Source organism: Dipodomys ordii, unplaced genomic scaffold (assembly GCF_000151885.1).
Source record: "Dipodomys ordii isolate 6190 unplaced genomic scaffold, Dord_2.0 Scaffold22, whole genome shotgun sequence".
NCBI classification, from domain to species: Eukaryota; Metazoa; Chordata; class Mammalia; order Rodentia; family Heteromyidae; genus Dipodomys; species Dipodomys ordii.
Window position 1 is genome coordinate 696327 of NW_012267238.1, and position 12587 is coordinate 708913.

General features: G+C 35.3%; 1 protein-coding gene across 1 annotated transcript; it reads left to right on the top strand.

Moving 5' to 3' along the window:
• Positions 1–11430: 11430 nt before the first annotated feature.
• Positions 11431–12387, top strand: LOC105983897 (olfactory receptor 51G2-like). Its single transcript, XM_013013930.1, has one exon. It carries the CDS (start codon positions 11431–11433, stop codon positions 12385–12387), a length of 957 nt encoding a protein of 318 aa, XP_012869384.1.
• Positions 12388–12587: the final 200 nt, after the last annotated feature.

Below are 12587 nucleotides of genomic sequence, written 5' to 3' on the forward strand. Positions count from 1 at the left end.
TCATAGGGGAGTTCTATGTGAAGTCTTTTGAGGAACCTCCATACTGCTTTCCAAAGTGGTTGAACAAGTGTACATTCCCACCAACAATGAAGTAAGGTTCCTTTCAGTATTACATTTCTTGTCTAACTTGCTACCTATTCCCTCATTTTTCTCCCTCTCTCCCTAACCCTCCCAGTCACCATTGATATCTTCTTGCTGCATTGATTACTTGCTTTATTATGGGCCTTTCCAAACCAAAAGTCTATCTGGTACTTTATAAATTTAAAGTAATTGTTGTTTGCTTGTATGCATTTTACTGTGCTTATACATTTTACTCTAACTTCCAAGCATTCCTTAGATACAACTCTGTGTAAATAGATCCTTGTGAAACTCACCTCTACTCTGGTACAGAAAACAGCCAGCTCATGAACATGGGCCTTTTCATTCAGTCGTAGGGTTGATAACCTCTCAAACTTCACGACATTTTCAAGAGGAGGTAAACTTCTTTATCTAAGGTTTCAAATGGGTAATTGAAAACACAAACAAACCACTACCAAGACAGTCAATATTCTTTCATTCTGACCTCCAAAAAAAAGAAACAGTACTGACTGAAGACTAAGGGCAATACACACTGCAGGCAAGAGCAGTAAGTGCTATGTAAGGTGAAGAGGTAGGAAAGTCACAGGAAGAAGTAGCATTGGCCTTATTTATAATGTTCACAGGGCAATCCCTTCCCAGTTGTATGGCAATTCCTAAAAATTATAATGCCAGCATCTTCTTATTAATGGAGTTCAGGGGCTGGAGACTGCTTATTACTGGACAACTCTTCCCATCTGCCTTGTCTGAGTTCTTTCTGTATTTGGCTACCTCACCTTAAAGAACATCCTCCTGTCTGTGAGCAACCTCCACACACCCATGTAGCTCTTCCTCTCTTTCAGACACTGGCTAGCCTCTTCCTTTCAGCTTCCAAAGGTAGCTGCTTGGCACCTGGACCAGAGGAAAACAGGACCTGCAGTATGCTTTCTGCAACTTTTCATTAGCCAATTAATTCTTAAAACTAGGAAGCTGATGCTTGAAAGGGTGGGACAGGGGTAAGCATTGGGGTAAGGAATGAAGAATAAAGAGGTAAAGAAAGGGAAAGGGCATTCAAGAATTCATGGTACATCCTACAAAATTAAGAAGAGTGAGGGTAGGTGAGGTATGAAAGGAATGACACTGATCAAGATGTTTTGATTCATAAACTACTTTGTTAAATGGCCACTTATTTTGTATAACTACCTAAAGATAATAAAAACAAATAAATAAACACTGACTAAATACAGTGTTCCCCAAGCTAATTGAACCATAACGGTTCAATTTGGAAAACCATGTTTCTTATTCTATTAAAGGCTATTTCATCCTTTATTAATTGTTGTCTTAAAAGAAATGAGTACTGTCTTATCAGAATAATAATCAGTATCTAAGAGTAGGCATGGAATTAAAACACACTTAAGATGTCTTACAACAAAAAAATCCAGAAATTCTACAAAATTAAGCTTGAAAGGGTCTCAGTTGTTTGTTTTTAGGGAAATTCTTACACATGTTTAATAACTATGTGTATAATACCTGGAAAATATAAAATTAAGTATATCTGAAAGACTTTTTAATTAATGAAATAAAGATCTCAGTTACTCCAATACAATATCACAAACAAGGCCATATTAATAATCATGTTCATTACAGCATTATTTACCATAGCTAAGATAGGGAATCAACCCAATGCCTTTCAGTAGATGAATGGATCAAGAAAATATGATATATATATATATATATATATATAATTTTCACAATGGAATTCTATGCTTCCATCAGAAAGAATTACATTTCTCCATTCATAAAGAAATGGAAAGACTTGGAAAAATTATACCAAGTAAAGCAAGCCAGACCCAAAGAAACATAGGCTGCACAGTTTCCCTCATTTATAGTAAGTAGAATATGTCTATAATATTGAGCTCTTGTGGTCAATAGCTCAATAGCTATGTACATATAACTATATAAAATGATGATTATTGAAATGAACTCCAAAAATGGAAATGAGGGTGTTTTTTTAGCGAACTATTTGAAGTTATTTCTTTGTTCTTTCTTTTCATCTTTTTTTTATTCCCTGTTGTCACTGTTTTGGATTTCTATACCCTTTGTCTTTTGTATATGTTTATCTGATTTAGGGAAGGGACAGGAAATCACAGAAATGGTTGGACAAAGCATGAACTAGTTATACTAGACACTAAGTTGGAAATGAACTTACAACTTGTAGGGGGAGTCAGTGGGGAAAAAGCAAGCAAAAATGAAGGAGGTGGGTAACACTGTTCAAAAAGAAATATAATCATCACCTTGCTTATGTAACTGTAACCCCTTTGTACATCACCTTTACAATAAATTTTTAAATCAAGTTTTAAATACTATACAAATTAGTATTTTCTTAAGCTACACATCTTTTTGATGTTGTTGGTGGTGGTGGTCATGTGGGGCTTGAACTCATGGCCTGGGAGCTGTCCCTGAGCTTTTTTGCTCAAAACTAGCACTTTACCACTTTGAGCCACAGCTCCACTTCCATTTTTTTCTGGTGGTTAATTGGAGTCTCACAGACTTTTCTGGTTTCAAATCATGATCCTTAGCTCTCAGCCTCCTGAGGAGCTAGGATTACAGGCATCAGCCACTGATTAAGCTCCATATCTAGAAAAGTAGATAGAATCTCCATTATACCCTGGCTTTCTGAATGATATTATATCATTGCTCTATTATTTATAATAGACACCATGGCAAAGTCTTTTCTGTCATAAACCATTAAATGGTATTATACATTTCAAATGACACACTCTACATACAACTTTAACTTTTAACTTCAACTTTTTTTTAGGAAAGATGAAGAAAGATGCCAAGAAGACATCAGAAGATGTTTTCATGAGAATTTTCTAGATTCCCATAAGACAGCAATAGAAAAATTGATTTCTTCACTATTTGATGGCCCTTTTTATCTTGGACTGAGTTCTCATCTAATTTCTTTGATGGATTTTCTTTATTAAAAATGTAACCAGGAAAAGAATATGTTTCACTATGGTAAAACTTCAGTGAGAATACATTATAAAATTATTTAGAATGCTAAAATTGGAAGGAACAAGGAAATATGCCCAAATTTAATTTCTTCCTTAATACATATTCATTAGAAAGATACTTATTAAACTTTAGTTAACCTCCTTGTCAATTATAATAAAAACAGAAAATAATATTATTTCCTCAGTATGAAATATTTAAATGATTAGAGAATCAGTGTCTTACAAATCCTGTATTTTTCTATGGCACCACTAATTTCCTGATGAAAGATACACATTTATGGTGAAAATATGTACTAGAGTTTGTCCATCTGATCTATATAATTTAAGAGATATTTCACATGTGAAAATCTTTTAATTGGATACTACAGAGATATACTATTATGTAAGGAAAATACAGCTCTCTTTAATGACACTCCATCTTTCCAAAGATTCTTCTTTAATTTTTGAAATCCAGGAACACAGAAAATAGTTGAAGTGGTCCATGAATACAAGGCTGTGTCTGGAATATGACCATCATTTTGTCTTGGAAGCCTGGCTGCAGGGTTGAGTGTTCTTCCTGTGAGAGCCTTCTGCCTCTCTCTATCCCATACACATACTGATTTGATATTAATTCATTGAGGACACCCTTGGTTACTCTCCTGGCACTGCTGAATTAGCTCCTCCTCCTCCATACCTCATATTCCTCAGAGTGTATGCATGTGTTCTAATTTTATTTTAACTTTAATAACTATTGAGATAGCAATAAAACATAATAAGAAATTATGCATATTTCCAGTGTTCAATGTGATGAGTTATATGTTTATAAAACCATATAAATATAACCACATATATAACTATATATGTATATATATAACTATATATGTGGTTTTATGTATACAAATATAAAACCCTCAATTCCTCACCACAATAAAAATTTAAAAAATCCATATCCACCAACCCTATAACTTCCCTGTTAATTTTTTCTTTTGGTGACAATCTTGGGGCTTAAACTCAGGGCCTACAGAAGTTCCTGAGATTTTTTGGTTCAAGGCTTGAACTCTACCACTTAAACTACAGCCCTACTCTTGCATTTATTTATTTATTTATTGTTGATGATTAATTGAAGATAAGAGTTTCGTGGACTTCCCTACCTGAGATGGCTTTTAACTGTGATGTTCAAATCTCAGCCTCTAGCGTAGATAGGATTATAGGCATCTGCTACAGGTGTCTACCTTCTATGGGACCTTTCTCCATCAATCTATCTTAACAGCAATATGCTAAATATAGCTGAATCTTGTATTTGTAGAATTCCAAAGGTTTTATTGTGTTTAGTCTTGCTTCTTTGACTCTTCAGGACTATACGAGGAGCTATTTATATGGTTCATACAGAACCTTTCGCTTTTGGATAACATGTATTGATATCATGTATGGATAACATCTATTTCACCTTAAGATACATCTTGATTTACATGTAAAGAAAATTACTAAATAAACACCATGCTTGCCACTAAATTAACCTCAAATAATGCTCTTTAGTATAGGCAGTGTAGTATAGTAAGGTTTCAGCCTTAAAAACACCGTTTAATATTTTTGTATGATTTTGCTCACCTGAATATATCTTTCTTTTTCAATTATGATAAAACATTTATCAGATTATAATTACAAACTACAAAGGTTTTTGTTATAAAACATTACAAACAATACCTATTCATAATTTGTTTCCTCATCAATAAGAAATACAGATTCTACTTTTTGCAATTTATTTTCGTATGAATTCATGTTATTAATGAACTCATCTAGCAGTTTCAGAATTGTTCATTTGTGCTTCTGTCAGACACAAATCTGCCAATGCAAGTCAAATATGGTTCCTCTCACCTTTAATATTACAATGACCAAACATCATTTTGCAAGTTTCATGGATAAATTCAGATATCCAGGTAGAATACAGTATTGAATTTTAGGCCTTATGGGATACTAGGAAGTTTCAAATCATTTTATCCATGGTATTCAAAGAGAAATGCATTCTACTTTGTACAGATTCTAATATACCTTTATATTATATAAGCTCCATACTCTACATTAAGCAAAGACCTAACCCTTTCTTCCATTAAAGTTCTTCACTCAGCTTTCTTGTGCATACCAATGAAGTTTCTGGGTATTTTTTGGTGAATATATCAAATAGATAGATAAGCAGATTTCTAGGATTGCTTTGTCTGTAACTTCAGGACCTCTGAAATGAGATTTCCAATCCCTAGCTCTAGTAAAAACAAAAAAAAACTGCTTCTGATAGAAATCAACTTCTCTGAGACTGCAGAAGATTATCAGAAAGAAAACCTAGATAAACACAGATATGATTTTAACCTCCTGTTTCATTTATAACAAAGAATAATCACTGTTTTTTCAACATCTGATATATTGTACATATGATATGTAATATTCAAGAAGCTTATTATGTTGGGTGTGTCTAAATACCACATTTTATTACATAAGTTATTAAAGTGGAAAGCTTTTGAGTCCTCTTCATTTTCTTGCTTTTGATTATGAATTTGCCCAAGTAGTATGCACATAAGTAAGACTGAGTTTCCTAAGGGTTCTTTTTATTGGGAGGGAGGTTCAGCTGTGGGGCCTGAACTCTGGGCCTGGGTGTTTTTTTATAAAGTTATATCCTGAATCAGAGCATTTTTACTAGGAGTTTGGTGAGAATGAAATGTTGGCCTTTGTAGTCAATAGTGCTTAGTATTTAGAAGCTGATATTCCCAGTTAGCTTCCATAGACATATTGGATAAAAGAAACCTGAAATCCTTGTTCTGAAGACTTCAAGCCAGTGAAATGCTGTTAGGTTCAAATTACTCAGCACCTCAAACTGACTGACTTAAAAAAATAAGTCAATCATCTAACATCAACTGCTTTTTATTTAGAAGCTGATATTGCCAGTTAGCTGGAATATTATTTCTGATTAATCATAGAGCTACTACATATGCCAAGCAAATCTTCATTTTATTGAACTCTTTTATTATTTATGTTGTACCCATGAAATCACAGTTCAAAGCCAGCCATGGCAGACAAATATGAGATCATATTTCTAATTAACTCCCAAAGATCTAAAAGTGGATATGAGGTGCAATCAAATACCCATATTGAACAAAAAAGCAAAGGGTAGTACCCAGGCCCTGAGATCAAAGTCCAACACCATCACACATAAAAAAATTCTTGAATGTTTAATGTATATTTTTAGAAATTGTAGGAAGTAATTTGCATATATAACTATATATTCAAATATTATTATGATAGAATATTAAACACAATTAGTTATTTAATTGGTGTCAAGTATCCATCTAAATATACCGATGTGTTTATTTTTAAATTATTTTATGTTTTTCATTGTATAAATAGTGTACAGAGGGGTTACAATTGCATGAGTAAGGTAATGAGTACATTTCCTATTGAGCATTGTTACTTCCTCCTTTGTTTTCCCCCTACCATTCATTTCTTTAATTATTCTGAAGAAACTGTGAAATGAATGAGAAAATATTCAGAAGCAAAACAAGGTAATCAAATACTCAAGAAATATTTCATGATATAGTTGAGATTCAGTCACACAGATAATTACAGGGTCATTCTTTTTTGGTATGTTTATTACTGTAAAAATACTGTACAGAGGGGTTACAGTTACATGAACAAGGTAATGAGTATATTTCCTATTGAGCATTGTTGCCTCCTCCTTTGTTTTTCCACTACCATCCCTTCCCTCCCACCTCCACAACTCCTCCTGCCCCTGCCAAAGTTGTAAAGTTCGTTTTCAGCATAGTGTCTTGTACATCTCATTGTTACAATGGGTCAACCTGTATCCCTATTTAAGCATTTTGTTTTTTCCCTTCCCCTCCCAGAATTACAGAAGTTTATATACAAGATGCAGCACCGACAAATAATACAGTGAAAACAGGGGTTATACCATAGGGGAGGAACATACAAAGAAACAAGAAAATCACATGGTACATTATAAATCCCTTAGAAACAATAGCAAGAAAGAAAAAAATTGTGTCCCTATCTTGGGGTTCATTCTGCTTAACATCATCTTATATGGTCATATGTACAGAGCTTTTGACCTTTTGTACTTATCCTACACATGTACAAGTTATTGCAAATAAGGGAAACCATGGGACCTATGTTTCTTTGGGCCTGGTTTACTTCACTTAATGTAATTTTTCCAAGTCTTTCCATTTCCTAACAAATGGGGTGATGTCATTCTTTCTGATGGAGGCATAGAATTCCATTGTGTGTGGATGGATAGATAGATAGATAGATAGATAGATAGATAGATAGATAGATAGATAGATAGATAGATAGATAGATAGATAGATATCATATTTTCTTGATCCATTTATCTACTGAGGGGCATCTGGGTTGGTTCCATATCTTAGCTATGGTAAATAAGGCTGTGATAAACATAGTTGTGCTGGTAGCCTTAGTATGGCCTTGTTTGTGACCATTTGGGTAAATGCCCAAAAGTGGGATTGCTGGGTCATAGGGGAGCTCTATGTGAAGTCTTTTGAGGAACCTCCATACTGCTTTCCAAAGTGGTTGAACAAGTTTACACTCCCATCAACAATGTAGTAGGGTTCTCTTCTGTTCACATCCCCTCCAGCATCTGTTGTTATTAGAGTTCTTGATTATAGTCATTCTAACTGGGGTAACACAGAATCTCAATATTGTCTTGATTTGCATTTCTTTTATGGCTAGGGAGGTTGAGCATTTCTTCATGTGTCTATTGGCAATTCTTATTTCCTCTTCAGAGAAGTGTCTCTTTAAGTCCTTAGCTCACTTATTTATTGGGCAGTTGTTTCTTTGAGGATTTGTTGTTGGGGGATTTAATTTTTTGAGTTCCAAGTATATTTTAGATATGATTTCTATTGATCTTGCTAGCTATGACCTTTACCATGCAGAAGCTCTGCAGCTTCATGCAATCCCATATGTCCAACATTTCTTTGATTTGTTGTGTTTCTGGGTCTCTAGCAAGAAAATTTTGGCCTGTGCCAGGTCATTCTTTTAACCATATGTCTATTACCACGCAGTCTGTATTACTGTATTTTAAAGACATGAAAAAAAGCTTAGAGAATTTGGACACCTTAAATATTATGTAAGCACTGGATATTATCATGCAAGTCTTGAAGATAGGAAGCTTAAACTATCTAACAGGCTAATTATTTTATTTTTTTGTTTTTTTAATTTTTATTGTGAAAATACTGTACAGAGGGGTTACAATTACATGGGCAAGATAATGAGTACATTTCTTATAAAAAATTGTAGCCTCCTCCTTTGTTTCCCCTTCCCATCCCTTCCCATCCTCCCCCAGCCCCCCCCACCTAATCCTCCCACCCCCCCCAAAGTTGTAAAGTTCATTTTCGACATAATGACTTGTACTTCTAAATCACACTGAGAAGGGGGAAATCGGCAGCTGAAAATCTCAGACTTGTGTACTGTCAAAGGATTTCTAATTATAATTGAATCCCTTTAGTAATTATATAGTTTGTTTAGCAGAGACATGTTTAAAAGTCAGTTGTGACCAAGACTATGGTCCCTGTGGTATTCATCGCAGAATGAGATTTAGACATTGGCTAATTTGCCATAAAACCTCTCTGCATTGAAAACTCAATGCTACCAGACATCTGAGGAGTCAGAGGAACTTCCTTACTCTTATCATCATGTGAGTGAGTCAATAATATGAGGCTGGGAGAAGAAAGACTTAAAGACATCTTCAGGATTAATAGCAATATTAAAATGTTTTGAACTAAAGCCATTAAAAGGAAAGTATATTGCACTATTAGAGGAAGGAAAGGAGTCATTGTCTTCAAATAATATATTGGAGCTGTTGAATAAGGTATCTACAGAATACTGTTTTTGCTACTATAGGAAAATAAAATGGCAATTAATTATACACTTAGGAGACACACTAGTTATTCACCAGCAAAATTTTCCTTGTCTTAAACCTATGTGAATTGTGTAGATACTGGGGAAACAGATTCTATGTTTCTTCCTAAACAGAAAAAAAGATAGATGAATAGAATTCCTAATCAGTGAAATGGATCAATATTTTTTCTTCTCATATGATGGAAGTTGAAGAATAAATTATCTAAACCTCAAATACATGTAGATCAAGATTTACTGCAATTCATTCTAAACCTCTGATTTTTTTTAAATTTTTAGATTATGATCTTTGAAAAAATCTTTGAATCATACATGGTAAGTACACCTAGAAAAATTACAAGACAAATGTAATTAATTACTATTTACTTTCTAAATTACTCTGGTTTCTCTCAGAGCAAAGTTTTATCTCACAACAGTGCCAGGTTTTAGAACTGCTCTGTATCAAAACCACCACAAGAGATTTTCTGAAACACCAAGTAATCCTTTGATCCTGGACATTCTCACCAGTGAAAGTATAAATAGGCCCTAAAAATTACATTTTGTGCAAGTTCCCATGGTTAATATATCATTAATCCTGGGCCAATGAGAGCCAATAGATATATTCAATACAGTAAAGGAGTTGGCACCACAGTACAACACAAAGTGAAGGTTTCCTATGTATAGATTTTCCAGGTGACTGGTGGTCTGCATTCTCTTGTGCCAGATTGCCTCTCTTCACTAAGCTATTTCCTGAACTTTAACCCCCATCTCTTTGGAAATTATTCTATTTCTGTCAACACATTTAAAACAAAATGGCTCTGATTCTTCCTTTATTACTAGGAATTTACTGTTTACTATCTCTGGAATTCCTGTACCAAAACAGCATCTAGAAGAATTTAATTACTGAATTAAATTGTAAGCCTCTAATTTGGAGGTAGTAAAATAGATCACAAAAGGAAAAACAGAAATGCTCATCATTCAGGGAATGAAGAAAATTAAGTTACAGGAGAGTGTTTGTTCAGTTGATTTAAGAATAAATTTGGCAAACATCTGGTAATTACCAGCTGGTGTTTATCTTTAGACTATAATATTTGGAAAGCAAAACGAAGAGGTCAGCCTCAACCTCTTTTCCATCCTCCTTTGATGATGAAGGTGACAAAGTTACCTACTTGATTACTTATCATTAATTTGCCTAGATCTAAAAAAGTGACCTGTCAAGAGCTGAGGGTAGACTTCTTCTAAACCTACACCTAAAATGATTTAATAACTTAAGTGAAATGATACTGTAATAGATTAGCCTTGTATATTTTAATCACCAGAAGAAAAAGTGACAGAGTTCATTATGTGATTAATTTTTCAAGTGGGATGATACTTGACTGAACGTCCTAAGACACAGTAGAGAAATGCTGATAGAACTAAGGGAAAGTCAACGTTATCTGAGAAAACAACTACATCCAAAGACCTGATAGCTCTAAACATTTAATAAGTTGTATTTAAATCTAAGTTGTCTTTGTTTGATTTTCAGTAATTATTTGCACATCTGAAAAACTCCTCAACTTTACATCCTTCATTTGTGATTAGAAGGAAGGGGAAAAAGGCTTCAAACTACATTCTCTTTCATTGTATTCTCAAAATATGATATTCACTATGGATTAAATATAAGACTAAAAAATGAAACAAAGTTCAGAAGAGAAGGCAAGAAAGACATAGTCATATACATAGAATATATGTTAGCTCTAGAAATCTTATTAAACATGCTTCTAATCACTTTTTCCTCAATCACTGTCTTATTTGCTATTTTGTGACTGCTTATGTGTAATATTAAATCATGTCAGATAAGCTTTAAGGTATTGGCCAATATTTTGTGAGTTAAATATTTTTCTGCTAAAGTAATGATCCACATGAATGTAACCATTTAAGGAACAAATGTATTTGGAGAAAATCTAAAATTGTTGCCAAAATTTGGCATAATATTGAATATCTAATTAGCTTATGTTTATGTACCCATATAAATGTACTGACTGGGTAATAAGAATGAATTTGTTTTCCACCGTTTCAGTTATAAAGAAGTTATCTTTAAGAAATACATTCACTAAATTTGGGAAGTATGTATTGAAAAGACAGATGAAGAACTTAATAGGGAGGGAAGACACCAATATTTTTATCCCATATCTAACACACTAACTCTGATGCAAATTGAATTCATTTCCCAATGTATATAATCAAGAGTTGGAAACAACACTGCTGAAGTCTGTTACTAGAGTCATATTCCAAATTTTGATTGTGGAATAAATGTAACATGTAACTACTGCAAAATTCATCTTTATTAAATGGCCTTAATCAAAGCCATCCTGTCGAAGAAAAGTAGGGGTGATTCATTGTAAGATCTGGGTTTACAAATGTTCTGAACCAGCAGCCTATTTGTATCTAAGGCCTGTGGTTATACTCCCTCCTGAACTTCTGCCTCTAGCAGATTATGTCAAACTCCAACCACACCAGCACCTTTCTGTTCCTGACAGGCCTTCCGGGCCTTGAGGCCGTGCACATATGGCTCTCCATACCTCTGTGTGCCATGTACATCGCCTCTCTGGCTGGGAACAGCCTCATTTTGTGGGTGGTCAAGTCAGAGCCCTCCCTACACCAGCCCATGTACTACTTCCTGTCCATGCTGGCAGTTACTGACCTGGGCCTGTCTGCCTCCACCCTGCCCACCATGTTCACCATCTACATGCTGGGGCTCAGGGAGGTGGCACTGGACATGTGCCTGCTCCAGCTCTTCTTCATCCACACCTTCTCCATCATGGAGTCCTCTGTACTGCTGACCATGGCTTTTGATCGTTTTGTGGCCATCAGCAGCCCCCTGCGCTATAGCACCATCCTCACAAATCCTCGGATTGCCAGCTTGGGCCTGGCTATCATTGTGCGCAGTGTTGGTCTCCACATTCCAGCCCCCATCATGCTGAAGAAACTACCCTACTGCCAGAAGCGCCTGCTGTCTCATTCCTACTGCCTGCACCCGGATGTCATGAAGCTGGCCTGTGCGGACACTCGCATCAACAGTGCCTATGGCCTCTTCATAGTTCTCTCCACTCTGGGTATCGACTCCGTGCTAATTGTTCTCTCCTACGGGCTAATTCTCCAAACAGTGCTATCCATTGCGTCCAAGGCTGAGCGTCTGAAAGCCCTCAACACCTGTGTGTCCCATATCTGTTCTGTGCTACTCTTTTATACGCCTATGATTGGCTTGTCTATGATCCACCGATTTGGGAAGTTGGCTTCCCCGTGCGGCTGTGTCTTGCTGTCCTACCTGCACTTTCTTACACCGCCGGTGCTCAACCCCGTGGTTTATACCATCAAGACCAAGCAGATCCGTCTGAGGATGCTGCGCATATTCCGGTCAGGTAGAACTAGGGTTGCTGGAGGTCATTCGTAGAGCAATAAAAGGGAAGAGGCAGCTTAATTGTAGTGCTTGTTCAGTGAGCTACTAAAAAACTAGTGAGATAGTTTAAAGAAGAATAAAAGGAGATATTTATGTGTCTTTCACATGCATTCTCATGACTGGAGAAAGTAATCCACCTTCCACATAATATAGCTTTTCACAAAACAAGTATGAGTGAGCACTGGTCATCTTAA

What these genes read in the sequence shown, in the direction of transcription:
- LOC105983897 (XM_013013930.1), top strand. Translation starts at nt 11,431, where the DNA reads ATGTCAAACTCCAACCACACCAGCACCTTTCTGTTCCTGACAGGCCTT.